General features: G+C 43.6%; 1 protein-coding gene across 2 annotated transcripts in view; it reads left to right on the forward strand.

The window, feature by feature from the left end:
* Positions 1-253: 253 nt before the first annotated feature.
* Positions 254-27,598, forward strand: part of LOC310834133 (septin-2) — a 62,894-nt gene continuing 35,549 nt past the window's right edge. Inside the window, exons 1-6 of one of the 2 annotated variants that reach the window (XR_014559103.1) lie at positions 254-382; positions 12,237-12,288; positions 13,059-13,158; positions 16,557-16,643; positions 20,139-20,262; positions 26,257-26,391. Coding sequence is in view for 1 of the 2 variants with exons in the window: in XM_083717578.1 (XP_083573704.1) it covers positions 12,262-12,288; positions 13,059-13,158; positions 16,557-16,643; positions 20,139-20,262; positions 26,257-26,391 (473 nt within the window). In the remaining variant the exon portion in view is untranslated. The remainder of the gene's footprint in view (positions 383-12,236; positions 12,289-13,058; positions 13,159-16,556; positions 16,644-20,138; positions 20,263-26,256; positions 26,392-27,598) is intronic. The other variant, XM_083717578.1, reaches the window with a different exon arrangement.

The following is a 27,598-nucleotide window of genomic DNA, read 5'->3' on the forward strand; positions in this document are numbered from 1 at the left end:
CCGAATAGGATTCCTCGCAAGAAAAGGGAAAAGTTGACAGCTATGCTCCCCATCCCTGTCAAGGGCAAGAAAAAAAATCACTTCAGCGGAATCTGAGGGTGGGGCGGGGGGGGGGGAGGTAACAAAAAAAAAAGAGAGAGACACTCTAGGACTGTCTCCTCGACGGCTCCCTCCCTCTCTTCCCCCTTCGATTTCAAAAGCAGGCGACGGCAGCCAGGCCGACACAGAGAGCGTAAGGGCTAGAGCGGGCCGCCGAGGCTTGTGGGATGCGGGCGGAGCTTCAGGACGAGGAAGTCTCCCGCCTCCTCCCCTCCCCCAGCGCTGTCTCTTACTCCGGGCCTGGCTGCCGACTGCGGTGCCTGAGGAGGGTTTTTTGGACGAGGTAAGGGGCGAGGCGGCGGCGGCTGCTCCTCCGGCTTCCCGAGGCGGAGGCCTCCCTCCCTCCTTCCCCACAGCCCAGTCTCGGGAAGGGGACTGAGGGGAAGGAAGACCGGCTGACTGACTTGACAGCCGCCCCTGGAGTGGGGGGGGGGGCGAGAGGGGTCCCTGCCCCTCAGCTTCCTCCACTGGGGCGTTGCAGGTGGTGCCCCCCCTTTTCCTAAGGGCCGAGGTCCCTTTTCCTGCCCCCAATAAAATATTTGAAGGCCCTCCCCCCCAGTGAATGAGCACTGCCATTCAAATGGCGTCTCTGTGCGTTCTCCAAGTGACCCCCTAATATTTTGTTTTTAGTTGGCATTCCTGGTGCACCCGCTGAGGAGGAAGGGCTGCTGTGGTTGGCATCCATCCGGGAATGAAAGGGTGCCCAGTTATGGGGGTGCGGGGGGGGTGAGCAGAGAAAGTGCTGTGGGCCACTGCAAGAGCACTTTGCATGCAGGCCAGGGTGGAGAAAAATCAATGATTATTTTTTTTAAATTAAAAAAACCGCATTTTTAAAAATTAAAATCGGTTTTTAAAAAAAGAATTAAATCGGATTTTTAAAATAAAATGCTTTTGGGAGAAAAATATTTCTAAAGATAGTTTTCTATTTGAGTTACATTATGGTCCAAAGGCTATTCATCAGGAAATAAGGATTTGTTTTAAGTTTTTCATGTGTGCTAAAACTCAGTCTAAGTTTTTTTTTTTAATCGTTTAACCACATCAGTTCACAAACATGGATACATATGCTATTGTTTTAGTTAAATAAATTGTTTGAATTGTTATTAAGGAAATTATTATTTTTCTCCTTCCAAAAAAGTACAGCAGAAAAGCTGTCCAAATATAAACAGTTAACTTATTAAACCTCACAATAATTTCATAATTATCTGTCTGTGTATTTCTAGTAGTATAACCAAATCAGAATTTTTTGATATAATTGTAAAAACTACTCTAAAAATTTATTGTTCTAAAAATGAAACCTTCATCTAGTTGTAAATATGCAAGAATGAGTCTTTCTGTAAAAAAATGATTTAAATCAAGTCTTACTGACTAGTGATTTAAATCATGATTTAAATTGATTTGATTTAAATCAAATCCACCCTGACACAGGCTAACTTAACTTCCCTCCCTCCCTCCCTCCCTCCCTCCCTCCCTCCTTTGAATGCTTCCTTCAGCTCCTCAACTGGAACAAGGAGTGGCTGTTTTGGGGGGAAAGGGCAAACTCTTAACCCAGTTAATAGGAGCCAACCCCTTTGGCCCCCCCCCCTGTAAAATATTTGAGGGGGCTGCCCCCCAGTTGATGAGTATTACCATTCAAATGGTGGTTCGGTGCTGTGTCATGTGATCAGTTAGGCAGGGTGGGGCTTACCTGCCCCCCCCCCCAAAATTTTAGTTGGCATGTATAAAAATCATAGAATTGTAGATCTGGAAGGGACCCTGAGGGTTATCTAGTCCAACCCCCTGCAGTGCAGGAATCTTTTGCCCAACATGGGTTTCAAACTGACAGCTAAGAGTCTCATACTTGACCAACTGAGCTAGAAGACAGAAAGCTTAATTTACTGTCTCTCCCCACCCCCGGAAGACATCCCTACTTGAATGAGGGGCAACTAGTTGGTTGTGGGTTTTTTTTGCAGGGGGTGGGCGGGCTGTGACTTGGTTCATGCTTCATTCATTTTATTTGCCTTATTTTTATCTTCATAAAATTCATACACTGCTAGGTTGGAAGGGGACCGCAAAGTGGTTTGCCAAGAGATAAAACAGTAAAATCAAGAAAGTGACTGCTGTTTTGCATGCAGAAGCTCCCCAGGTCAATGTTATTAAACACAACCTGAATGCTTTCGCTCCCAGGAATATGTAGTGGCAGTCTCTTTTTGCGGGGTGAGGTAGAAGGGCCTGTGGTTTTGTGGGTAGAGCATAGACTTTGCATGCAGAATATCCTAGTGTGATTCATTCTGATAATGCTCCCCCCTCCCAAGGATAAGGGGTGTTTATTCTTTTTGGGAAGATTTTGTCACGTTGAAAAACAAACAATTAGTTCTGTTGTGTTTTTGTATTGCGTACTTAATTTAATGGGGCTTGACCATAATAAACATTTCAGTTTTTTAACTATGTATATACTTCTTAGCACCATAGTCTCTTAAGTGATGTAAAGTAAGGATAAAAAGATAAAATTGGTTAAAACTAACCATAAAACCAGAGAACGTACTTGAAATGCTTGCTGAAATAAGTAAAAAAGGTTTTCAGTAAGAGCTGGAAGTTCAACAGGGAGGAGGCTTGTCTGGTCTAAGCTGGGAGGGAGTTCTACAGAATTGGGCCAACAGTCAGAGGCTGGTGAAAAGGGGCAGAAAAATCTCCTGTCAGTCTATGGAGTGTATGATGTATATGAGTGTGATGGCGCTATGCTGCTGTCATGGCAAGATCAATCGCGGAAGAAACTTCCCTTCCATTTTTGCACCGCAACAAAAGGCATACGGTAAAATGATTTATTTCATACAGTTCCTTGCCAAAGTCTCAAAGAACCCTAAGTATGAGCTGCACATCCAAGCCATGGGGGGCCACTAACTGACTCCCCTGAAGACCTCAGTGATGGGGCAGCAATATAAGGAGTCAGGTGGTCCTTAAGCTACCGGTATCCTGTACTAAAGTCGTTAAGGCCCTTTCACATTAACACAAGAATCTTGAACTCTGAACTACTTTTTGAGACACAGTGCTGCAGCTATTGGGCTTGGGGGACAAAGTGTTTGACCTGATATAAGGCAGCTTCCTGTGTTGTTTCTGGCAGGGCTCCTGTATCAGTCAAAAAATAGTAAAAATCAACAGACGGTTTTCTGCTGGAACAGATATGCAGGATGGGTGGGATAGTTAGTGGTGGAAAGCTTCACCTGGTGATATTTTGCCTGTTGCATACATTTAAAATCTACTCTCGGGATTTCCTGATGGAGCCCCAAGCTGCTATCAAGCAAAATTCCACATTAGATGATAGTCCATATCTCTCTCTGTGTAAAGTTACACATTGTGCATTTTTGCTTATCACACATATTTGAAAGCCGACCCTGTCCCTGGGAGGGCTCCAGTGTCTTTGCTGGGTGCAAAAATAAAAATAAGCAGGCAATATAGTTCCAAGCAGGGATGATGGGGAATGCAGTTAATTTTGACCTATTATATAGCTTTAAAAGTAATCATGGGAACCTGGAAGCTACTCCCCCCTCCCTCATGTTTGCATCAAGCAGTAGTTCACTGGAATGCTAAATGCTTGTTTTAATCTGAAGAATTAGCACCCCTAGTATCTTCCTCCCTCTTCCTAGGAATGCCCTGTTAACTCACTTCTGAAGTGGAAAGAGGGAAATATGTGCTCTGAATGCTGCCTGGGCATTTTTTTTTTGCAGTGTAAATCCCCAGCTAGGACTGGCAGCTTGAGGAAAGTAAGACCTGTGTGTTTGGAAATGTTAAAAAAGTAAGGCAAGCTGCATTTAGCTGTATCGAAATTTAATTTAATTTTCTGTTGGCGTGGGGAGCATTTTCCAATGCTAAAATACTTAAAAGCTTCATGTGTCTGTCCATATGTGCATAGGTCTTGCAGGTCGCAGATGGGAAATCCATTCATTGCTTGCTGCTTTGGCAAGAAGGAAAGTGGCTTCTGATTATGTCCTGCCCTATTTGGCAGCCATTCATAGAGCTGTCTTTCTAATCCTTTGTGTGGGTTTTTAAAGCCACGCACGCTTGTGCTGTTGTATTGGGAGGTGAGGAATAACAGCAGTGGAGAGGGTTAAAGGACATGTGTGCAGGCTACTACAAAATTGCAACGAAGCCGCACATGGGAGAGGCTGTAAGTATGACACGCAAGCAATATATATATATATTGTTTCCCTAAAACTAGAAAATATAATTGCATCTCTGAGTGAGCTAGGTGTCAGACGTGCACATCCATTTATCACTGAATGGCTTTTGATGTCTAGTTAGACAGCTAAATACTTAGGATTTCTCCATCTTAACCCCTGTTTCTTTCTCTGTGCTCATAAGCTCCAGATTTGTGCTTGGCTTTGCAATTCTGAAAGCATTTTAGGAATGCCACATGGATCCAGTACTTCCTGCTTCCATCCCCACCCAGAGCGTCTGGTGTAAGCTATTGGGTATAGATCCTGGCAGCAAAACTTGATCTTCAACACACTGCTCAAGAGTTGGGTGTTTTTTTGTTCATTCTTGCATATATCCCTTTCCTTTTTAAAAAAATAAATGGAGAGATGGAAAAGCTCTTTTGTGGCTTTCATCCAACTATTCTTCCCTTGGAAGGCTGTAAAATGTCTTTGGTTTTGGTATTAAAAATGCATCAGGCTGCTTACTTAGTTAAAACCATCTACAGACATAATCACTGCTCCACATGCCAGACATGCAGGATTTGAAAGAATAAGGGATGGATGTCTGAGCTGGTTTGTAATCACTTCAGAATTACAAAAGCTAAAAGAGACACCATCACACGATGGCTACTCTCACAGTGATAGACATTTCTGCAAACTTGGGAATGTTACCCTATTTTTTTATGGATTCATTTTTAAGGGCGCTAAACTGTGATGGCACAATAAGTATTCTAGTCTTTAAGAAGTTTTAATGCCAATTACAAAATCAACTTACTATGAAAAAAAAGAAAAGAAAATCACTCTGGATACCAAGAGCAGCAGCATATAAATAAAGAATTATTTTTATATACACACATGCTCTTATAGCCATGATGATAAATCATTGGCTAATTTTTGGGTGTACTGCAAACCTGAAAACTTTATATAATGTTTTCATTTTGTTGTGACTGGAGAGTGAAGTCCTCAGATGCCAGCTACTAAGTTTACTTTTTGCATCCCGAAGTTACAAAGGAAATGACCTGGGTTCCTTCCTGCCTCTTCCAGAGGGGGCCTCATCTCGTAATGGACTTTAGGGATGACAACATACTTTGGACGCTAGTGTTTGATTGTCATGTCCAACTGACGTGGATCTCTGTACTCTTTGTGTAATTTTCAAAAGCCTGCGCTCCCGTGAGATCGGAAATGTTATTGGTACAGTATGTGTCCTTCTGAAATCAGCTTTGATGAATGGTGCCTTACCAAGTTATACAACATCAAAATATGCCCAGTACTTCATTTTTTTTAAAAAATTGTTCAGTTTTGTGTGTCTCTAGAAATTGTTAAACCACATGTGGTCAAGTACAGTGGTACCTCGAATATGGAAATTTACTTCTGCATTGATTGCTGATCAGTTTTGTGAATCAGGTCTGCTTTTGCTTAGTTGAGATGTTCCTTAAGCAAGACTGTGTTTGTTTCCACACTGCCATGTGTAGTTTTAACTAATAGCAAAGCAGTTAGGGGGTGGGAGTGTTTGTCAGAAGAGGGCTCTGCTCCCCACATCCCTGCAGGACGGATTGCTTCTTCCTTCCTCTGCAAGCCCATTTTGTTTCCATGCTGTCAGTGGAGGATGACAAGCTTGTTCCTCCATGAATGTGGAAACCAAGCGGACTGACAGAGGAGAGACTAAGAGGTCTGTTCTTACTATGTTGGTGCACTAGGTAGAAAGCACCGCCCAGTGGGGGAACCCCCCCCCCATTTAGTCTCTTAGGATTAATTATTTTTTTTGGGCCTCCTGTATGAAGCTTCTTTAAGGCTACAGCTGTGATGCTCGTAGCATAGGTTGGCTGCAAACATACCTACAAAGATAGGAGGATGGGTTTTGGATATTTTGCTTACAAAGAAGGCTGAGAATGCTACAAGTTTATTGGACGTTGGTGCTTAGTCAAATCAGCTTCGGCTATCAGCTGACCTCTAGGAAAGATGCCTGGGCATTAGTCCAAACACTACTGAAAGCTCTGTTTGTACAGCTGCATTGCTCTTTTGGGGATGGGGAGGTCCTTAACAAAACGTGTAACGGAGTTGCGTTGAGACTATTGTTTAAAAACATGTTTGGTGATTATTATTTTTTAATGACTAGTAATTAGGCAGCTGATTTTTTAAAAATTTTAAATACAGTGGTGCCTCGCAAGATGAAAAGAATCCATTCCGCGAGTCTCTTCGTCTAGTGGTTTTTTCGTCTTGCAAAGCAACCCTATTAGCAGATTAGCGCTATAAGCGGCAAAGCGGCTAAGCGCTTAGCGGCTTAGAAAAAGGGGGGGGGGGAAACGGAAAAAAATCGCAAGACTCGCAAGACGTTTTTGTCTTGCGAAGCAAGCCCATAGGGAAATTCGTCTTGCAAAGCGCCTCGAAAACGGAAAACCCTTTCATTTAGCGGGTTTTTCGTCTTGCGAGGCATTCGTCTTGCGGGGCACCACTGTACTGTTTTATCAAAACAACAGATGGCAAACGTGATCCCATCTACTCTCATCTCTGTTGTCCAAGAGAAAATGCTTCTTCCAACAGATGCCGGCTGCAGTGCACACACATATCATCTAAAGCAGGGCTAGCCAACATCTGCCATTGAACTCCCAGCTCCCATCACCCCCAGCCAGTGCGGCCAGTAGTCCGGGATGATAGCAGCTGCATTCCAGTCCTGCCACCAGGTTCCCTATTTCTGATCTAACCTAATGAGGGTGGCAGTTCTATGCATGCTTATTCGTTCGTGCCACTGAACGAATGCAGTGAGAATTAACTTCTGAGTAAATGTGTATTTGGGTATGATGCACATCTCTGCAGTACCTCTTGCACTGTTTAGAGCAGCTGGAGCTGGTCTGTTAGGATGAAGGGGCACTGCCCTATCACGCTCAATCTGCCCTTAGCCAGTCTCCAGCTCCCCACCTTCCTACTTAACAACCAATCCTGGGGGTGGTACTGGCTGTAAGCTGCCTCCTCCTTAGTCTTAGTTGTGTCGTTCTAGAATTCAGCAAGGAGGAGGATGGGGCCAAAATGATAATTAACTGGCTCTCTCTCATGTTGGTTCTGACTCCCTCCACCTGCTGTTTTGGCTTCCTGCATTTTGCCGTACCAGTCCCAGTGGGCACCAGTCAGCACCACTTAAGACTGATTGCAGAGTTTGGGGCTTTGCTGTCATAGCCAGTGTTTGTCATATCCAGCTTTTCCTTTGTGTGCGGATAACCTCTACTGAAGATGCACATCTTTACCCTGGTCTTTCATAGAATCATAGTATTGTATTTTTTTTTAATAATATTTTTTATTAAGTTTATAAAGTGCAGAAAAAAGAATAGAGAACAGATTATAAGAATAAAATAGAAAGGTTACAAATTTTCATGTTCTTTTTTCCAAATCTGCTGGGCTTCCCCACATCCTCCCAACCCTGCATTCTCTGTAATACAGAACATCAGCAATTTGTTAACTTGTTTCAATACTTGTTGTATCCTTCATTTTATCATGTTACCCAATTTCAAATGTGTTATAACCCAAATCATGTACATTTTCATTTAAACACAATAAAGTTGTTTCATTATTCTATCTCTGACTTCTTGTACCTTAATTTCCATTTCTTTAGTTTAACATTGCTGAGGCTAGAATTTCCTAAAAGGTGCATTTTTTAACATTCATACAGCTTATAATGTTTTTTCAAATAGTCCTTAAATTTTTTCCAGTCCTCCTCAATTGTTTCTTCTCCCAAGTATCGGATTCTGCCAGTCATTTCGGCCAGTTCCATGTAGTCCATCAACTGCGTGTGCCATTCCTCCAGCGTGGGTAGATCTTGTGTCTTCCAATGCTTTGCAATCAGGATCCTTGCTGCTGTAGTGGCATACATAAAAAAAGTTCTATCTTTCTTAAACACTCTCTGGTCCACTATGCCCAGAAGAAAGGCCTCCGGTTTCTTAGGTAAGGTAAATCTAAGTACCTTTTTTAGTTCATTATGAATCATCTCCCAAAAGGCCTTCACTTTCGGGCAAGTCCACCAGAGGTGAAAGAATGTCCCTTCCACCTCTTTACATTTCCAACATTTATTATCAGACAGGTGATATATTTTGGCAAGCTTGACTGGGGTCATGTACCACCGGTATATCATTTTCATAATGTTTTCCTTCAAGGCAGTACATGCTGTAAATTTCATTCCGGTGTTCCATAACCTTTCCCAGTCTTCAAACATAATGTTATGCCCCAAATCCTGCGCCCACTTTATCATGGCGGATTTGACTGTCTCATCCTGAGTATTCCATTTAAGCAGCAAATTATACATTCTCGAAAGTAGTTTATTTTTTGGCTCTAACAGTTCTGTCTCTAGTTTCGATTTTTCCACCTGGAATCCAACCTTCTTGTCCACTTTAAAAACCTCTTGAATTTGTGCATAGTGCAACCAATCTCGCACCTTGTTTTTTAGCTTTTCCAAGCTCTGCAACCTCCAATTGTCTCCAATTTTTTCAATTATTTCCCCATATTTAGGCCAATTGGCCTCCATGTTAAGTCTCTTACGTGCCTTGGCCTCCACCGGTGAGAGCCACCTCGGAGTCTTACTCTCCAATAAGTCTTTATATTTTGTCCAGACCATCAAAATTGCTCTTCTGACAATGTGGTTTTTAAACAGTTTGTGCACTTTAACCTTGTCATACCACAAATACGCATGCCACCCAAAAGCATTGTCAAACCCTTCCAGATCTAGGACATCAGTGTTTTCCAGTAAAATCCAGTCTTTCAACCAGCAGAAGGCTGCAGATTCATAATATAACCTCAAGTCTGGCAGGGCAAACCCCCCTCTTTCTTTCGCATCAGTTAATATTTTAAACTTTATTCGGGGCTTTTTGCCCTGCCAAACAAACTTGGAAATATCCTTCTGCCACTTTCCAAAACATTCCACCTTGTCCACGATCTGTAGGGCCTGAAACAAAAATAACATTTTCGGCAGTACATTCATCTTTATAGCTGCTATTCGGCCCAACAAGGAAAGTTTCAATCTTGACCATGTTTCCAAATCTCTTTTGATTTCTGACCAACATTTCTCGTAGTTATCCTTAAACAAATTCAAATTTTTGGAGGTCAGATACACCCCTAGGTATTTTACTTTTTTAACCACATTTAATTCTGTTTCTTTCAGGAACTCATCTGTTTCTGTAGTTGTCAAATTTTTTGCTAGAACCTTAGTTTTTTGCTTGTTCAGCTTAAATCCCGCCACCCGACCAAAGTCAGAAATTAATTCTAACACTCTTTTAGTACTAGAGACTGGCTCCTGTAGTGTTAATACCAGGTCATCTGCAAATGCTTTCAATTTATATTGTTTCACTCCGACCTCAATCCCCTGTACCAACCGGTCCTTTCTAATCATGTTCAATAGTACCTCCAGAACTGAAATAAACAATAGGGGGGATAGAGGGCACCCCTGTCGTGTCCCTTTTTCAATTTTAAACTCCTCTGTCACCACGTTGTTTACTATCAATTTGGCTTTTTGTTCTGAATATATTGCTTCTATTGCATTTTCAAACCCCCGCCCCACTCCCATCCCTTCCAAGTTTCTCTTCATAAACATCCAAGAGATATTGTCAAAGGCTTTCTCCGCATCAATAAAAATTAACACCGCTCTAGTGTTAAGATTTGTTTGTAGAAGTTCCAAAATGTCAATAATCATAGTATTGTAGAGTTGGAAGGGAATCATAGTATTGTAGAGTTGGAAGGGATCGCAAGGGGCATCTAGTCAAACTAAAGCATCCATGACACATGACCATATGCCTAAAAGCCTCTAGTGAGGGAGAGTTCACCACTTTCCAAGGGAGTCGGTTCCACTGTTGAACAGCTCTTTCCTGATGTTTAGTTGGAATCTCCTTTCTTGTAAATTGAATCCATTGCTTCAGGTCCTAGTCACTGGAGCAGCAGAAAACAAGCTTGCTCCACCCTTCATGTGACAGCTCTTTAGATATTTGAAGATGGCTGTCCTATCTCCTCTCAGTCTCTTCTTTTCCAGGCTAAACATACCCAACTCTCTCAACTGTTCCTCATCAGTCTTGGTTTCCAGACACCTGAGTTGTGTGTTTTCAGGACCCACCCTATTCCTGTGGCTGTAACTTGTTTTAACTTTTTAATACTGAGTTTCAGATTGTTGTGACCCGCCCTGGGACCTGCTGGGGAATCGTGGGTAATAATAATATACTAAAAGCGCTGTGGGGAACTTTAACAAACAGGCAAGCACTGTGAACCAGCACTGTGAACCAGCACTGTGAATGGTTGATCTATGTATTTGTGATCTATATATTTGCTGGGGAGCAATGGGGAAAAGCTGAAGATTCCCCTCCCTCCAATTAATTTTCTAACCGTTTTTCTAGTGCAAGCATTTAGCAGTCCTCTTGCATTCTATTATAACTTGGTGTTGCATCCTGCCAGCAACATTGAACATTAGTAAGCAACAGGAAAGCATCTGCATCCAGAAGTCACAGGTGTCTGTCTGTAGGTCACTTCCTTCTTTTCAGGCCACAAAATGTGTTTGTCAAGAAGGCCAGTGATTAAATTTCTTGAGTCTCTCCTCCTTTGTTTCTGTATCAGTTCTGAATAAAGGAGCAGTTGGTTTCCTTTTTTTTTTTATATATACCTCACTGCATGATAAGTATATTGGGAATCCAGAAACCTAAGAACCTGCTGCTCCTGGCTTAGTTACAGTGGTGAAAATTCCTAAATTATTGATACAGGAACTCAAGAGTGGCTTCTGAGAGCAATGTGGTCTGAGCTTTGAGCAAGAAGCTCATATGTCAGCTCTTTTCCCCTTCGATCAGATTGCAACTTAGCTGAGAGTCAGAAGCTACTGCTTGAAGAGCTACGCTCTTGTCTCATTTGCAAAATGATGTTTTCTTTGTTTGCTGCTTCCAACTTGGTTATAGTAAATTTATTTACAGTATTTATTATTTGTGAGTCACCCAATAAAATACACTCTAGGAGACGTACAACAGAATAAGCAACATTAAAAACAAAGCACATAATGACAAATCAGCACTAAAACCAACCCCGCAACTTTCTAGGAGTCTTCTCCCCTTATACCCCTCTTCTGCATTATTAGCAGTATCCTTCTCCACACCCCCCACAGGCATTCCTTCTCCCCTTAAACCCCTCTCCTGCATTATTAGCAGCATCCTTCTCCACACACCCCACGTGTGCTCCTTGTCCCTTGAGTGCTTTTCCTTCCCTCCCCACTTAAAACATGATTACAAAGCTCGGATCCACATGGATCCTCAGGATTTTTGCACTGGGTCACCCCAGATTCACCATCAGATCACATAGCATGTCCATGGCTACAGCCTGCACCAAAAAACACACACGCACCCACTGTTTCATGGGGCCGCAATGGCGCAAAATCGTGGTTACAAAGCATGGATCCACATACATCCTCAGGATTTTTGCATTGGGCTACCCCAAACTCACCGTCAGATCACATGTCTGCGGCCACACATGAACCACAAAAATCATACATCCACCCTTTCGTTTAGAATATTTTTTTTCTTTTTTTCCTCCTCTAAAAACTATGTGCGTGTTATGGTCTGGTGCGTGTTATAGAGCGAAAAATAGGTACGTCTTTGGCTTCCCAATTACCATTGCTTTGCGCTCAGATGCTGTTTCAACTGCAGCAGTGAGACTCTCTGTCCCTGGAGTGCGTGTTATGGTCAGGTGCGTGTTATGGAGCGAAACATGCGGTAACTTATCAGTGGGACTCAAAAAGCTTAAATTGAACCTGTTGCTAACACTCTACAGATAATAAAATAAATGATACCAAATAATGGACAGAACAGTCCTTTCCCCTAACACGTATTCCATAGCCAGAGGTGGTTGAGGGACTGCGTCTGTTTGGTTCCCTGTGTCATAGCAGTAAAAATAATGAGATGAATTCTTGGCTTTCCCATTTAACACTTTGTTCCTATTCTCTTCCTCCCATCCCCAATCCAGGCTCTGAAATTTGGAGTGTGAGAACATGTCTCAATCTGGTGAGAAAGTGAAGGTAAGTAGAATGGGTTTGTGACAGACCTTACCAGAACGCTGTGCTAGCAACATTGCTCGTATGTGTGTTCTGACTTGTGAGCGTGGGGCTGCATGTTAAGGACTTTCAAAACAGCCCCTGTGCTGCTCTTTGAAGCCCCGACAAACTAGGCTTCAAAGCACAGCATCATCTGACATTACTGTGACATTGTGTGATTGCCAGGTGGTCAGCTGCCAAATTTGGCCTGCCTGGGGTGGAGATAGAGTGATCTGGCCTACTAGCCAGAAAGAGTTACCCACTCCTGCTGTACAGTCCTATATGACATTGATTTGAGCAGAAGGTTAGCCTTCCAGCAGCCATCCTTTGCTGTGCTGCATAGTCAGCAGTTGGGTATAAACCACACAATTCTCAAACATGAGTTGGGTTATTAAGCAGTAATTTGGTTATTAAGAGAACTTTGTGCCACTTCCGACACACACGGGAAGTGGCGAAAGAGGAAGTGTGGCTAAGTCTGCACTCCATGTGTAGAGGGCACGTTCTCCAAATTTGGGGATGACATGAACATTTCCTCCCATGAAACATTTACATGAGACCCAGGAAAAGAGGAAACACGAGTTATTGTTCTTGCTGTTCCACTTCTGTCAAAACACCCAACCCTGTGGTCCTGCCGATTTGTGTTGATTCTTTCTTGGTTCATTTTGTGTGCTTTTGTCATAAAACCCCTGTGCTTTTGTTACAACCGACTTCCATGTCCAGTTCACAACTTTTATTGTTTTTCTCCGTCTCCTCAGTTTTCTGACTCGGCAGGATATGTAGGCTTTGCCAATCTCCCCAATCAAGTCCACAGGAAGTCTGTCAAGAAAGGTTTTGAGTTCACCCTCATGGTGGTTGGTAGGTGCTCCCCCCCTTCTTTTTTTATAAGCACTTCATTATTAGACTATTTTAGGCTGTTAAACATACATCTTTCTTTTGTGTGTGTCTCCATCAGTTCTTCCTCCTTTTTGTGTGGAAATCTATTGTTGAAACTGACACAGGGAAGCTAGTTCAGTCTGGATTTCTTCCTGTGAATTGTCTGTCCCTGTTCTTGGGGGGGGGGGGGAGAGACAAGGTAAAGAGCACTGAAGTTAGTCTCTCACTAAAGAGGCACAGCCTTCTTGCCATTGCTGGTGAAGGAAGGGAAATAGCTCAGTGGCAGGGCATCTCTTTTGCATGGAGAAGATCCCAGTTTCAACCTCTACTATTTGCAAATAGGGATTTGCTTGCAGGAAGGTTATATGACAGGGGAAGGGAACCCTTTTCAGCCCAAAGGACAGTTCTCTTCTAGACAACTTTCTGAGGGCCTATGATTCAAGGTGCAATAGTGGGTGGAGCAATGAATATTATTATTAGTAGTACAGTGGTACCTCGGGTTACATACACTTCAGGTTACATACGCTTCAGGCTACAGACTCCGCTAACCCAGAAATAGTACCTCGGGTTAAGAACTTTGCTTCAGGATGAGAACAGAAATCGTGCTCTGGCGGCGCGGCAGCATTAGCTAAAATGGTGCTTCAGGTTAAGAACAGTTTCAGGTTAAGAACTGACCTCCGGAACGAATTAAGTACTTAACCCAAGGTACCACTGTATTTGTATTAGTATTATTAGTACCCCACCCATCTGACTGGATTGCCCCAGCTTCCAACATATATAAAAACATAATAAAACATTAAAAAACTTCCATATACAGGGCTGCCTTCAGATGTCTTCTAGATAATAATAATAATTTTATGATTTGAAACCAATCTGTGTTTGAATGCAGATTTTACCTTTGTACAGCAGGTTAGTTTTTACATACACTCACACATCCCTCTCCATTCTCCAACGAGGCAAGCAAGAGGCATTACCGGAGTTCTTAGATCATAAAATCGTAAGAGTAGGAAGGGATTACAAGGCTCATCTAGTCCAACACCTTGAAATGCAGAAATCTTTTGCGCAAGGTGAAGCTTGAACCCACAACCCTGATATTAAAGAGTCTCATGTTCTACCGACTGAGTTTTCCTCCAGTTCAAGTAGACATTCCAGCGTGGGAAGAACAATTGGGGTGTGATGAGGGTCAGTGAGGGAAGTGACCAGGCAAGAGAGGATGTAGCCTGGGGAGAGTCATGAGGGTCAGATGGAGAGGCCTTGAGGGCTGCATTTGCCCTTGGGCTGGAGGCTCCCCACCCCGTTATACAACAATGATAATTCATTTTGCATTCCTTTTTATACAGTATGCTTGCAGAGTGTTTTCACGTCTTCTTGTTAGTCATTCCTCCATCCCACGTTTTTCACTGCATTTCCCCATCAATTTCCAAACTGCAGAAAGTCCAGGGTTTGTGTGTATGCGTGTGTATCATGACAGAATGCCTTATTCCACTTCATTTACGCAAACCTAAACATCTGGTTTGTGTTGGAATTACTCCTGCAAAATGCAGGCAGTTGGGGGGCACCATGAATGGAAGCTTGAAAATGAGGCCCAATGCAGATGTAATCTTCCAGCAGCTACCCAAACTATAGCTGAAAGTTTGAAAGGACCCTCAAGCTTGTGAGCTCTTCCTTCCTCCCCCTGCTTTCCTTTTTGTAGGTGTAGCCATTGATAGCCTCATCCTACATGAATTTTGTCAAATCCTCTTTTAACGCCGTCGAAACCGGTGGCCATCGCTGCTTCTGTTGCTAACTTTGGTTGCATTTAAGTGGACTATGTCTAGTTGTGGGCAGATACAAATGTACCCTAGTTGGATCCAAAAAGAGAAGTTGGAGGAAATTGGTGCCTGAGGAAGGGAGGGAGATGAAAGTGATCAAGTTTGCGAGTTGCGCCCAATCTCCTAGATGTGGTTTGGTGACTTACGTCTCAACTAGGCCAATAAATGTTGGTACATACGTGTATTATTTCACAAGTGCTGTCCACTTTGGTCTGTTTAGGGAAGCTGCTAGCGAGAGAACATTTTCTCGCGGTTAGAGATTATGTCATTAAGACACTGAATCTAGACTATTATTGGAAAGTCATTTGTACCAACATTGACTGCGGTTAGGTTTTAACACCACCAAAACTCCCTCTGACTCACTTCCTCTAATTTGTCTATGAGGGCTCTAGGGAAGCTTACAAGAACGGTCAAAATTCTTTCGAGACACAGTTGTGGAATGGGGGAGAAATTTGATTTGGTTTGCATTTAAAAAAAAATAAAATTAAAGCCAAATCTATCAAATTTGCATGTTCTGAAAGAATATGAGAACTGAAACGCAGTCATGGTTTGAAATTCACACTTAATCCGAATTTTGTGGGGTGGTTCTCTGACCAAACAATGCTTCCAAAAATGGATATATTAGGTAAAAGCGTGCATAAAGAGGAATACATTAGGGAAAATAACATACGGAAACACATTATGTTAAGAGAAGCTGCTTGCAAAAATGTGCACATTAAGTCAAAAATGTGTTTGTTAGGAGAAATTTGCACTGAAATGTTGAATAATTTTTGTGAGGACTTTAAAAAACAACAACAACAAACGGAAACCATGAATTGCTGCAGAAATGTGGGGAACCAAATTTAAGATGGGAAACTGAGAAGACCAAAACTGGCAGATTCTTCCATCCCTAGTCAGAAACTTCATATGTTGAAAGAGCTGCCAGGGTCACACAGAAGGCAGAGGGAAATGGCTCCAGGGTTTTTTTCCCAGGGTGGAGTTAGGCTTGCCAAAATGTCCCCTTCTATGTCTGTGGGGCAATGGTGGCAGTGAACTGTTGGGGTGGACACAGTTGTGTGTGGCCTGTCCAGTACCCCTTCTGACACCTACCCCCATTCATGTGCAATGGAGGATGCTGTCTTGCCACCAGCATTGAAGTAAGACTCACTCCACATTCAGCTAGCTTCTGAATGTGCAAAGGGGAGTGGGACACCTTGCTCTTCATTTCGAGTGTGGGGTGGTGGTGATGCATGAACTTACTTGATATCAAGAGATAAACATGAATCAAATAAATACAGGAACTGAAGAGAAAGTGCTGGAAAGATGCTTGTCTTGTAGGTATTTGATTAGAGCACTTAATTTGGCCTTAAGGGTTGCGTTATGAAAATAGGTGGATTAAATTTAGAATTCACACAGCTCACTTTCCTCAGGCTTGTTTTTCCTGTTTACTTTAGCTAAGCTTAGGAAAGCCTTTGATGTTGTTATCTTATAAAACCAGGGTGGATACTGGCCGTAAGAGATAAATCTGTGGCTTGCATGAAAATGGGGGGCGGAATTATTCCAGTAATTAAACATCCATCTTATTTACAGGTGAATCTGGCTTGGGAAAATCCACTTTAATCAACAGTTTATTTCTGACTGATCTCTATCCTGAACGTTACATTCCTGGAGCTGCAGGTAAATCGGTTTGTTCCTAACCCTCGCTTTCTGATTTCACATGCTTTGCTTCCTCTGATATTTTGCTTCCACAAGGCTGTTCTTATGTACTGATGATGATAGACGTCTTTTCATAAATATCAGGGCTGTAGCTTCATTAAAAAACAACAACCAACAACAAACTGTAGATTTAATCAATAAATTAAGTGATTAAGGTGTATAAAACGGAAGACCTCTGATGGAAGAATAACTGCACTTCCTAGTAGGAGTGTGTCTGTTTGGGGTTCATGCTAGCTGGGAAGCCATTTCTCTCCTGCTTCCCTACCCTGATACTATAAACCAGGGTTGGAGCACCTTCCACAGGCTGCATGCCGGTAATGGGCCAGGCCAGAGGCAAAAGTGGGTGGGGCATAACTGTGACACTAACTTCCGCACAGTAGGCTACATTTCAGCCTCTCAAAAGTCAAAGGCTTCTACACTCCCATATGCAGCCTACTTCCACCTGGGCAGGTGAGAAGCACCTTCACCAAGATGCATACCAGCTAGGCAGAAAGGGTGTGTGGAGTGGCCTAGGGAAGGAGGGCAGCCTTGGGAGAGTTTCAAGGGCTGGATAGAGAGGGCTGGAGGGCCACATTCTGCATTTGGCCCATTGGGTCTGAGGCTCAGGCAGAAGATCCTGCTCTCCCCAGCTTCCTGTTCTTTTCTTTTCCAACTGCTATTCAACATTATTATTAGTTGCTTGTTGTGCAAAGGTCTCCAAGTGGCTTATAACACATGTAGAAGCAGATATTGGGGTTATAGCACTCTTAATTCACTCTTGTGAATTCTTAATGGTAAAAAATTGTAAACACTCTTAATTGTAAACAATTGTGGGTAGTTTTTGTGTGTGTGGCCTTCTTATATTTTCATATTTCTGCATGTAGATACCTCTCTTTTGTTTCTCAGTGGTCTGTTTTTGGCTATTATTTATACTACTTTATGCCAAAATAAGATTGTAAGGGGTTTATGAATTAGAAAAACCAGTTATACAAACATTGTTACTTAAAATAGAGAATAAAACATTGGAGAAATTAAAACAGAAGGTTCAGGTACAGCTTCAAAAGCCAGTGGGATGGCAATTTACATGGTTCCTCTCAAAGTTTTGTTGGCACTTGCCATCTGAGTTTGCCATTAGAAGGACTATTATGCTTCTGAATGTAGTTGCAAATGATTTAGCCTAACACATGCGCTAATACATCCAGTTAATCCTCAAAGTGCTCCAGGGTGCAGGAGTGCTTGATTGAATACCATACATGCTAATATTAGCCCACTATTGAGGTGGAAGTTACTGTTTTTCATCTTCCCAGCTTAGCATGAAGCAGAGTTCCCTTGTTATCTGCTGGAGCTTGTAGAAAGACAAGGGATCTTTGCCTCCTTCTAAGACAGAGGGAAAGACAGTGAGAGATTATAAGTGCAACAGGTGGATTTGGAGGATTGACATGGATGCAAAACTCAATTTACTGAGCCCGATATTTTTCATGGACTGATTGGCTCAATTAATAGTGCAGTCCTTATAAATATATATTCTGGCTTGCACCTTTCGTACATCGTTATATAAGGAGCATGTTGCAAATTGTTCCTTATCCCATTCAACTTGGTTCCTTTGCTGCCTTTTGTCCCATGTTCTTTTTCGCATCAATGCTTCTGTTGTTTGACTTCAAAGTGCTTCTCACTTGTTGCTGAAATCGTTATATTATCTACCTTGGTTGTCTTCTAATTTCCCACAGTGTTCTTCCTATCTATCCTTTAAGGAATGACTTAAAAGAAGAAGAAGAAAAAGCTTCATGCTTTTTGGAATGAAGTGCCATAAACTAGCCAGTTGACAGGATCCTCAAAGGCCACTCACTGTGTTCTGCATGCCCGAGGCAGCTTCAGTCTTGCTTTCTGAACTGTTTCACCCCAACTGAGACACCACAGGACAACTAACAGCCAACATAAAACCATAAAAGTGGCAGTAAAGCAACCATTAACCATAACACAATTACTCTGTTTGGGTGTTCATTCCATGTGAGTGCTATTATGTGGAAGTGGGACATCATGACTATCCTTCCTGGCCCTAACCCCATCCAGAGTCCTACCAGCCCTACCCCCCAGGCAGTCATCCATGCATGGGGGGGGGGCCTCCTTTATAGAGGTAGACCTGCTCTTACGTTACCCCTGTGATTTAGAACCCTGACTGCCCAGAGTTCTAAGTCATAGGGAGGCAACCTGAGTACTTAAAGCAGGCTGCCCTATACAGACTTGAGTTCTCAATGAGACTGTTGGGTTTCCCCACTTTCCTGCACTACATGATTATAGAGTTGGGTTGAACTCCCAAATAGGTTTGTAGGATTGCCAAATTGCAAACAGCAGCAATACTATCCTATCCACACCACGTATTTAAAGCACTCTTTGACAGTCCTAGAGAATCTCGGGAACGGTAGTTTGTTCAGAGTGCAAGGAACTGTACCTCTGTGAGGTGGGCACTACAGTTCCCAGGATTCTCTGTGACTGTCAAAGTGGCCTTAAGAGTGCTTTGTGACCTAAAAACACAGCAGCCATACTGAAACTGAAACAGATTAATGAGGGTCCTGATGAAACACACTTCTGTATAGTATTGTCTTAGCCTGATGCCTGACTGTGAAAAGGAAGGGCATCAGCTGGGTTTCGTGGGGCAAGGGTTTCCATAGCCAGGGAGCTGTCAGGGAGAAGGCCTATGTAACCCGAGGTACCACTGTATGCAGTTAATCACAATAAAAGTAGATATAACACCACCGGTCAGTTATATAAAACAGTATTAAAAAGCACCAGATGTTCTTAAGAATTTGAAACACCAAGGAAAATTAATAAGGTCTTCATCTGGTGCCAAAGATGCCATAATGTAGATACCAGGCAAGTCTCTCTGAGAAGGGCATTCTGCAACTGGAATGCCACTACTGAAAAGGTCCTCTCTGCCCATTACCTAAAAACCATATCCACCCTCTACCCCAGCCTTCCTCAACCTCGGCCCTCCAGATGTTTTTGGCCTAAAACTCCCATGATCCCTAGCCAGCAGGACCAGTGGTCAGGGATGATGGGAACTGTAGTCTCAAAACAATCTGGAGGCCGAGGTTGAGGAAGCCTGCTCTACCCTGATCCAGGGAGCTGTCAGGGAGAAGGCCTTGTTCTTCATTCTCACGCTCTGCACCATCAGGTGGTGGTGCGACATGGAACAGGGTGGTCTCCGTGGCTACAACAGAATCGTCAAAATCCTCATGCTACTTTCGAGTTCTTTGAGGGCAACCATTGAGGAATTCTCAGTCAAGGCTGGGCATATGCATTGGATACACAGGAATCCTTGGGGATTCAGCTGGTCATAGGAAGCATTTCTTTTGTGTGGGATGTCATTTCCAGCCTAATTTCTATTATATATTCCCTCCCTCCCTCAGTAGTTTGAATAACATTTTACTGCTTTGTTGGCCAGGAAACCTTTAACATTATATGACATTTCTCTTCTAGAGAAAATAGAGAGAACGGTCCAGATTGAAGCTTCCACCGTAGAAATAGAGGAGCGAGGGGTGAAACTCCGTCTCACGGTAGTCGACACTCCAGGATATGGAGATGCCATTAATAGCCAAGACTGGTATGTTGTTTCCTCAGGCTGTGATGCTGACTCTTCACATCTGTCCCAGGCTACCATTCTGTTGTATACAGCTTTGGTGATGCTTTAAACTGTTTTAACTCTCATGTCTTCCTATCGGTGCTGGGGATTAGGCAGCAGAGACGCAGCTTCAAAAAGCAGGATTGAGCCTCCCCATGCATCAGATGATGTGTGGGGAGTTCAATCCTGCTTGGGTTGGGTGCACCAGTCAGTTCCCAAACTCCCCGAAGCTTGAAGAAAGCTTGATTGAACATCCCCCCCCCCATCAGGTGATGCATAGGGCAGAGGTTTTCAACCTTTCTGAATCCATGGCTTCCTTGACCAACTACATTCTTTCCTCGGCACCCCTGTGGGGCTCAGGAGCCCAGTTATTTCACCCCTTGCCTGCAGACCTGGCCCCCGCTCATGCTTTTTCGAACACGCTCCCTTGCGGAGTGTTCCCCTCAGCCTCCCCTCTCCTTGGGAGTCCTCTGGGCAGCCACAGCCGCCACCCATGGTCTCTGAGCTGCCCCCCTGCCCCCAAGAGAGGTACCTCCTCACACTTCCCCACAAGGGCCTGTGACTTGTCTGTCCATTCCCAACAGCAAGGGCTGCCTCAGCTCCTGGCAACCAGCACTCCCTGGCCAGCCCCAGAGGCACCATTCGCTTTTGGAGTTTGTAGCCAGGGCTGCAACAAACAGCTGTGCAAGCCTTTGGGAGGCAGAGACGTGAGAGGGCATCAGAGGGAGGGAGGAAAGGAAGGAAGGAAAGAGGGACAGAGGCCAATGTCGCCCGCGGCACCCCTGACCATCATTCAAGGCATTGGTTGAAAACCACTGGCATAGGGAGTTCAATGTAGCGTTGCCATATTTCAGAAAGTGAAAACCCAGACAAAACAATTGACCTATTTTCTGGGGGTGGCGATCTTGTGCCACAATGAGAAGGCCACCCTCCTCGTCTCCAACAACAGCCGCTGCTCGGTGTCCAAACTGGAGCACTTCTTCTCCCACAGCGAGCAGCACACCCCAGGGACAGGGAGTCTCACTGTTGCAGTTGAAACAGCATCTGGGTGCAAAGCAATGGTAATTGGGAAGCCAAACACGTATACTTTTGAGTGCATTGTGGAGCGCTTTGGTGTGGATCCGTCCCGTGTGCTGATGGGGGTGACTGGCTGGAGACATGAGTTGCCATATGTCCAGGTGTTCCTGGACATTTCAAACGGAAATTTCAATATTCTGCCCAGACACCATTTTTGGAAGTGAAATCCCGGCGATGTCCGGGATTTTCTGTACGCATAGCAGCCCTAGTTCAATGCCTCTGTAGAGGTTCACTCCAATAAATGCTGTAAACTGGGAGCAACTGACTTTTATGATGGGTTGAAAAACAATATTTCAAGCAGATGCTACGTATCCTGCTTCTTTGGCCTACACAGTATTGTTAAATAATTTTGCTTTCCTGGAGTGATTTTTCTAGTCTTTCTACACAGGATCGCTTTTAACATTTTCTGTAATAGTTGACTTAGAATTTCCTTCTGTGGGATCTCCAAGCCCCTTTAGCTTGGCTATTGTGTTGCAAGTAGGACTTCCTGTTGATTGTGTTCTGATGCCGTGTTTATTCTTCGGAAATGTTTCTTGCGAATCCTGCGAGTTTGAATCCCCACCCACTTTTTCCGGCAGGGAGGCCGAGCAAGCGGCAGGCAGCAAAATGGTGTTACGGTCCATCATTGCATTACTGTTGTTGAATTTGCAACAGAGAATTAAATTTGCAGAATAGGATTACAAGGGCTATGTAGAAACTATTATTTCTCCCACTTCCCCACGTTGGAGGCTTCAATTCCCTTTCTTTCCACATTCAATAAGAATATTCTAGGGTTTGTAAAAACTGTCCTCTCAACAGTATTTATACTTTTAAGATAGCAATATATCACATACTTAAAAAGCACGCCCCTGAAAATGTAGGCCTCCTGGCACAACTTACCCAAGCTCAGGGTGTGACCCACTGTTGAAGACCAGTCTTCTGTGCCACTTCTTGTTTTGTCTTACCACTTGAACCCTCACCTGCTAGTCGATCTTGACTACTTTCCCGGCAATAATCCCTCAGGCAGGATCCAATGGAAGACTGATATTCTGCCTACAGCGTCATTGCTATGTCCCAGCTGAGAGTTAGCATAGCAGAACGATGAGATTGGGGGACATTCCAGCTATATACTCACCAGGAAGCTGTGATCAAACATTGTTTCCTTAGTCTCAGGCCTCATTTGCCCAGCTCAGCTGTCATACCGTATAATACCGGCTTATTTTACGGGTTTGTCATTAAGGATAGCAGGAATAATATAATATGACGTGCTATGAGTATGTAAGAAAAGTGATATATACTTTTAAAAAATGCCTTTGCTGTTCTAGGGCTCTAGTGGCTATATTAAACCTGTCATGTGGCTCTGTATTAAATAAAAGGTGTCAGGTGATATTTCTTCTGTTCTGAACCTTTTGTTCCACTACAACAAGACCAGTCTTTCTGGGCTGCTGCCTTGTTAGGTGGAAGGAGGGCGTGTGTTTTGGCAGCATTCGGTTTATTTCATTTTCTCAAAAACCATTTTTTCCCCTATGGAAAAAAAAAGATTGCTTTGTTTGCTGTTGTAATGCATAGTACAGGATATGGAGTTGTATAACTAATGATACTGTTGTGGTGGAAAGCAGGTGCTTCCTGGAAGGTAGAATGTACAATTCACTGCTGACTTACACTTACAGAAAAACGGAACAGCAGTGAGGACTTGAAAGCAGCACGTAAGCAAATTACAGTGACAGAGAAGCGCTAAATATCTGGCACAACACGCTGAGGTTTTCCCTCCTGATCATATTTCATCAGCCCCACTTCCTTGAATTGCCAAACTTTTTTGTAATTCCTGTGGAGGTAGAAAAATTGAGGAAGCTTGGTATACTTGTGTACTATCACCGTCTCACCATGAACCCTTTGCTTTGGGGGTGGGTGTTTGGATGTGACTTCTGTGGGAGGCAGAACAGGATTTGCTAATTTAACAGTTTTTAGTCATAAGGGAACTGAAGACAAATAATCTCAGTTTGTAGGTGAGGGCAGTATTGCTTGTACTGTAGTAGAACTTTCAAAAGAACTATTCTATTTACACAGAAACTCCCAAAATAGGAAACTTCCATTTATTTACATAATAATAATAAAAATAATAAAATTTTATTTATATCCCGCCCTCCCCCAGCCAAAGCTAGGCTCAGACGGATAACAACAGTAAAATAATATAATACAGTAAAATAAAATAATACATTATTTGAATACCTTTAATAACTGATATGTTCTGGGCAGTGAACAATGTTTTGTAAAATGGTGTAAAAATACAGTGGTACCTTGGGTTAAGTACCAAGTTTGGTCCAGAGGTCTGTACTTAACCTGAAGCATCACTTTAGCTAATGGGGCCTCCTGCTGCCACCGCTCCACTGGAGCACGATTTCTGTTCTCATCCTGAAGCAAAGTTCTTAACCTGAAGCACTATTTCTGGGTTAGCGGAGTCTGTAACCGGAAGCGTATATAACCTCAAGTGTATGTAACCCGAGGTACCACTGTATGCAGTTAATCACAATAAAAGTTAATCACAATAAAAGTAGATATAACACCACCAGTCAGTCATATAAAACAGTATTAAAAAGCACCAGATGTTCTTAAGAATTTGAAACACCATGGAAAATTAATAAGGTCTTCATCTGGTGCCAAAGAGGCCATAATGTAGATACCAGGCAAGTCTCTCTGAGAAGGGCATTCTGCAACTGGGATGCCACCACTGAAAAGGTCCTCTCTGCCCATTACCTAAGAACCATATCCACCCTCTACCCCAGGCTTCCTCAACCTCGGCCCTCCAGATGTTTTTGGCCTACAACTCCCATGATCCCTAGCCAGCAGGACCAGTGGTCAGGGATGATGGGAACTGTAGTCTCAAAACAATCTGGAGGCCGAGGTTGAGGAAGCCTGCTCTACCCTGATCCTAAACCCACCATCTGTATTTTAAATCCTAACTCTTTCTTCCCCAGCATTTTGCCCTTCAGGAGTCCCCCCTTCCCTTAACAGTCCTACACTTCAAGCAATTCTTGGTACCCATTCAGAGAGCCAGTGTGGTGTAGCGGTTAGAGTGTTAGGTCATAGCATGACCTAGAGACTCAGGGTTCAGATCCTCACTCGGCTGTGAAGCTCACTCGGTGACCTTGGGCCATTCACTGCCAGTGTTGTATAGTGGTTAAGAGTGGTAGACTCATAATCTGGGGAATCGGGTTCGCGTCTCCGCTCCTCCACATGCAGCTGCTGGGTGACCTTGGGCCAGTCACACTTCTCTGAAGTCTCAGCCCCACTCACCTCACTGAGTGTTTGTCGTGGGCGAGGAAGGGAAAGGAGAATGTTAGCTGCTTTGAGACTCCTATGGGTAGTGATAAAGCGGGATATCAATTCCAAACTCTTCTTCTTCTCTTCTTCAACCTCACCTACCCCAGAGGGTTGTATTGGGCATTAAATGAGGGGGAGAATCATGTATATCACCTTGAGTTTCTTGGAGAAATAGGTGGGATAAAAATGCAAGCAACAAATAAAAACACACACACACACACACGTACTTGCAAAATATTGTGTACACTGCCCTTCTCAGCTTTCAGCTTGGTTATGTTTGGGTCGTAAAAACTTCAGGTGGAAAACCCTGAGGTTCGGAACCAACATTGGGGTGGGTTTGAGAGTTGGCAGGGAGAGAAACATCAGGCATGACGCTTCATGAGGTTTGTAGCCCTAATAACTCTAGTCCTAAAGGAAAGCATGAGAAAGGAGGGAAGGGAAAGGGCTGCGAAAGAGGTGACTCAGAATTAGTCAGCCTTTTGAAAGTGTTCCTGCTTTGGGTGGGTGGCTTCCTTTTTTCACTTGTACTTAATTCTGCTGGCATTTTACTGTCGCGTGTCCAAGTCATGCTGCGTGTTGCGCTGTAAACATGCTTTATGTTGGTCCATAATGTGGCAGCCCCACCAAGATCGGTATGCCTTGAGTCAGCCCCCACATGCTTACCTCATTACAGTACTTTAAACCAGTCTAGGTGATTGGCACTGGCTGTCAGCCACCTCCCCCCTCCTCCTTAGTGTCAGTATTACCTTTGTGGAATTTAGCAAAGAGGAGAATAGGAACAAAGGCAGAACTAGACCCCTTCTGCACAATACATATAAAGCATCGTCATACCACTTTAAAAAGTCATGGCTTCTCCCCAGAATCCTGGGAACTGTAGTTTAAAGGGGCTCAGAGTTGTTAGCAGACCCCTATTCCCCGCTCCAGAGGGACGCGGGTGGCGCTGTGGGTTAAACCACATAGCCTAGGGCTTGCCGATCAGAAGGTCGGCAGTTCAAATCCCTGTGACGGGGTGAGCTCCCGTTGCTCGGTCCCTGCTCCTACCAACCTAGCAGTTCGAAAGCACATCAAAGTGCAAGTAGATAAATAGGTACTGCTCCGGCGGGAAGGTAAACGGCATTTCCGTGCGCTGCTCTGGTTTGCCAGAAGCGGCTTAGTCATGCTGGCCACATGACCTGGAAGCTGTGCGCCAGCTCCCTCGGCCAATAAAGCGAGATGAGCGCCACAACCCCAGAATCGGCCATGACTGGACCTAATGGTTAGGGGAGCCATTTGTTAAACCACTCTGGGAAGTGTAGCTCTGTGAGGGGAATCGCTGGAAGGAGAAGGGGGACAAAACTAGGTTGAATTGGTTCCACATCCCATTGGCTCACGCTCAACTTATTGTTGGGCTTCCTGCCCCCGTCCAAGTGGGCACCAGTCACCACTAATGGTTGTGAAGAAAAAATGGGAGGCACAGAGTGTGAGGAAGCATGCTCTGAATGCCTTGAAGGTTAGGGCTTCTAGAGAAGAAGCAGTAAGAAGTAGAAGCTAAATAGTTCACAAGTGGATGCAAACCTGTCTCATCACAAGTTCCTCCTTTTCCCTTTTCTCTCACTGCAGTTTCAAGACCATCATCCACTACATTGACAATCAGTTTGAAAGGTACCTTCATGACGAGAGCGGCCTCAACAGGCGCCATATTGTAGACAACAGAGTTCATTGCTGCTTTTACTTCATATCCCCCTTTGGACATGGGTAAGAAAAGATTTGCATTCTAGGGTAAACTTTTTTTCACCATTAAGCAGCCGCTGGGGAAATTCCAGCAAAGAGATTTAACCACCTTACGAGCAAAGCATGTTTCTTTGTTGTCAGTCGGCCAACTCAATTAAAATCATCTTTGGGATTAATGACCTCCATTTCAGAGAGGATTTGCTATTAAAACTTGTCAGGGGCACATATTAAAAATGGATGACTATCTAGAAACTTAAAAGTTGTAATAACTATGTCTTTTCATATGTGTAAATGGAAAGTTTAATTAAGCATGTCAGCCACCCACATTTGAAGTAAGTAGTTTTACTTTTCACCTGGGTCTTGGAAGTTCTGTTTGTTCCCAGCAAAAGTAGAACTTTCTTTAACTTACAAGAGTTATACTTCAGCTTAAACTCTAAAAATGGTGTACGCCCTCCTGCCCCCAACTGAAATAACAATATTGAAAATATTGAACATTCTAAAACAATGATGGGGGGACCTGTGGCCCTCTAAAAGTTGCTAGACACCAACTCCCATCAGTTCCAGTCAGCTGGTTATACAGTCGTACCTTGATTCTCAAATAGAATGTGTTCCAGGAGTCCTTTCGACTTCCGGAACTGTTCAGAAACAAAGACACGGCTTCCGATTGGCTACAGGAGCGTCCTGCAGCCAATCAGAAGCCATGGAAGCCGCGCTGGATGTTCGACTTCCGAAAATCATTCAAAAACTCGAACACTCACTTCTGGTTTCCGATCGTTCAGGAACCGAAACGTATGTGTTCCAAGGGGTTTTGGCAACCAGGGTACAACTGTATTGATGTGATGGCAGATGAGTGTTAGAGACCAAGATCTAAATTTGGGAGATTGCAGTTCAATGGGAGAAATGTTCATTTTAAAAATTACTCAATGATATTGAAAACATTAGCTTAAGAAGCTACTGAGTATATAAGCAGGTCAGGGGCGATGGAAGTTGTGGTCCAGCAACGTTTGGCGATCCTCTCCAGACCCCCCCCCCAATGGTTATCAAAACAATATCAGCAGCAGGACTAAACACAAGAGCAGAGGACTAATTCTGTTTGTGGAATTAAAGAGGGAGATAAATGAACCACCCATAAAAGGGTGTTCTGGAGTTCCAGGGCTGCATTTGCAAAGGCCCTGCTGCTTGTTGGGATCTTTTTGACTTTAGATACATAACAGATGATCCATAAGATGCT

Source organism: Podarcis gaigeae, assembly GCF_964106915.1.
Source record: "Podarcis gaigeae genome assembly, chromosome: 16".
In the NCBI taxonomy this organism is placed as follows: Eukaryota; Metazoa; Chordata; class Lepidosauria; order Squamata; family Lacertidae; genus Podarcis; species Podarcis gaigeae.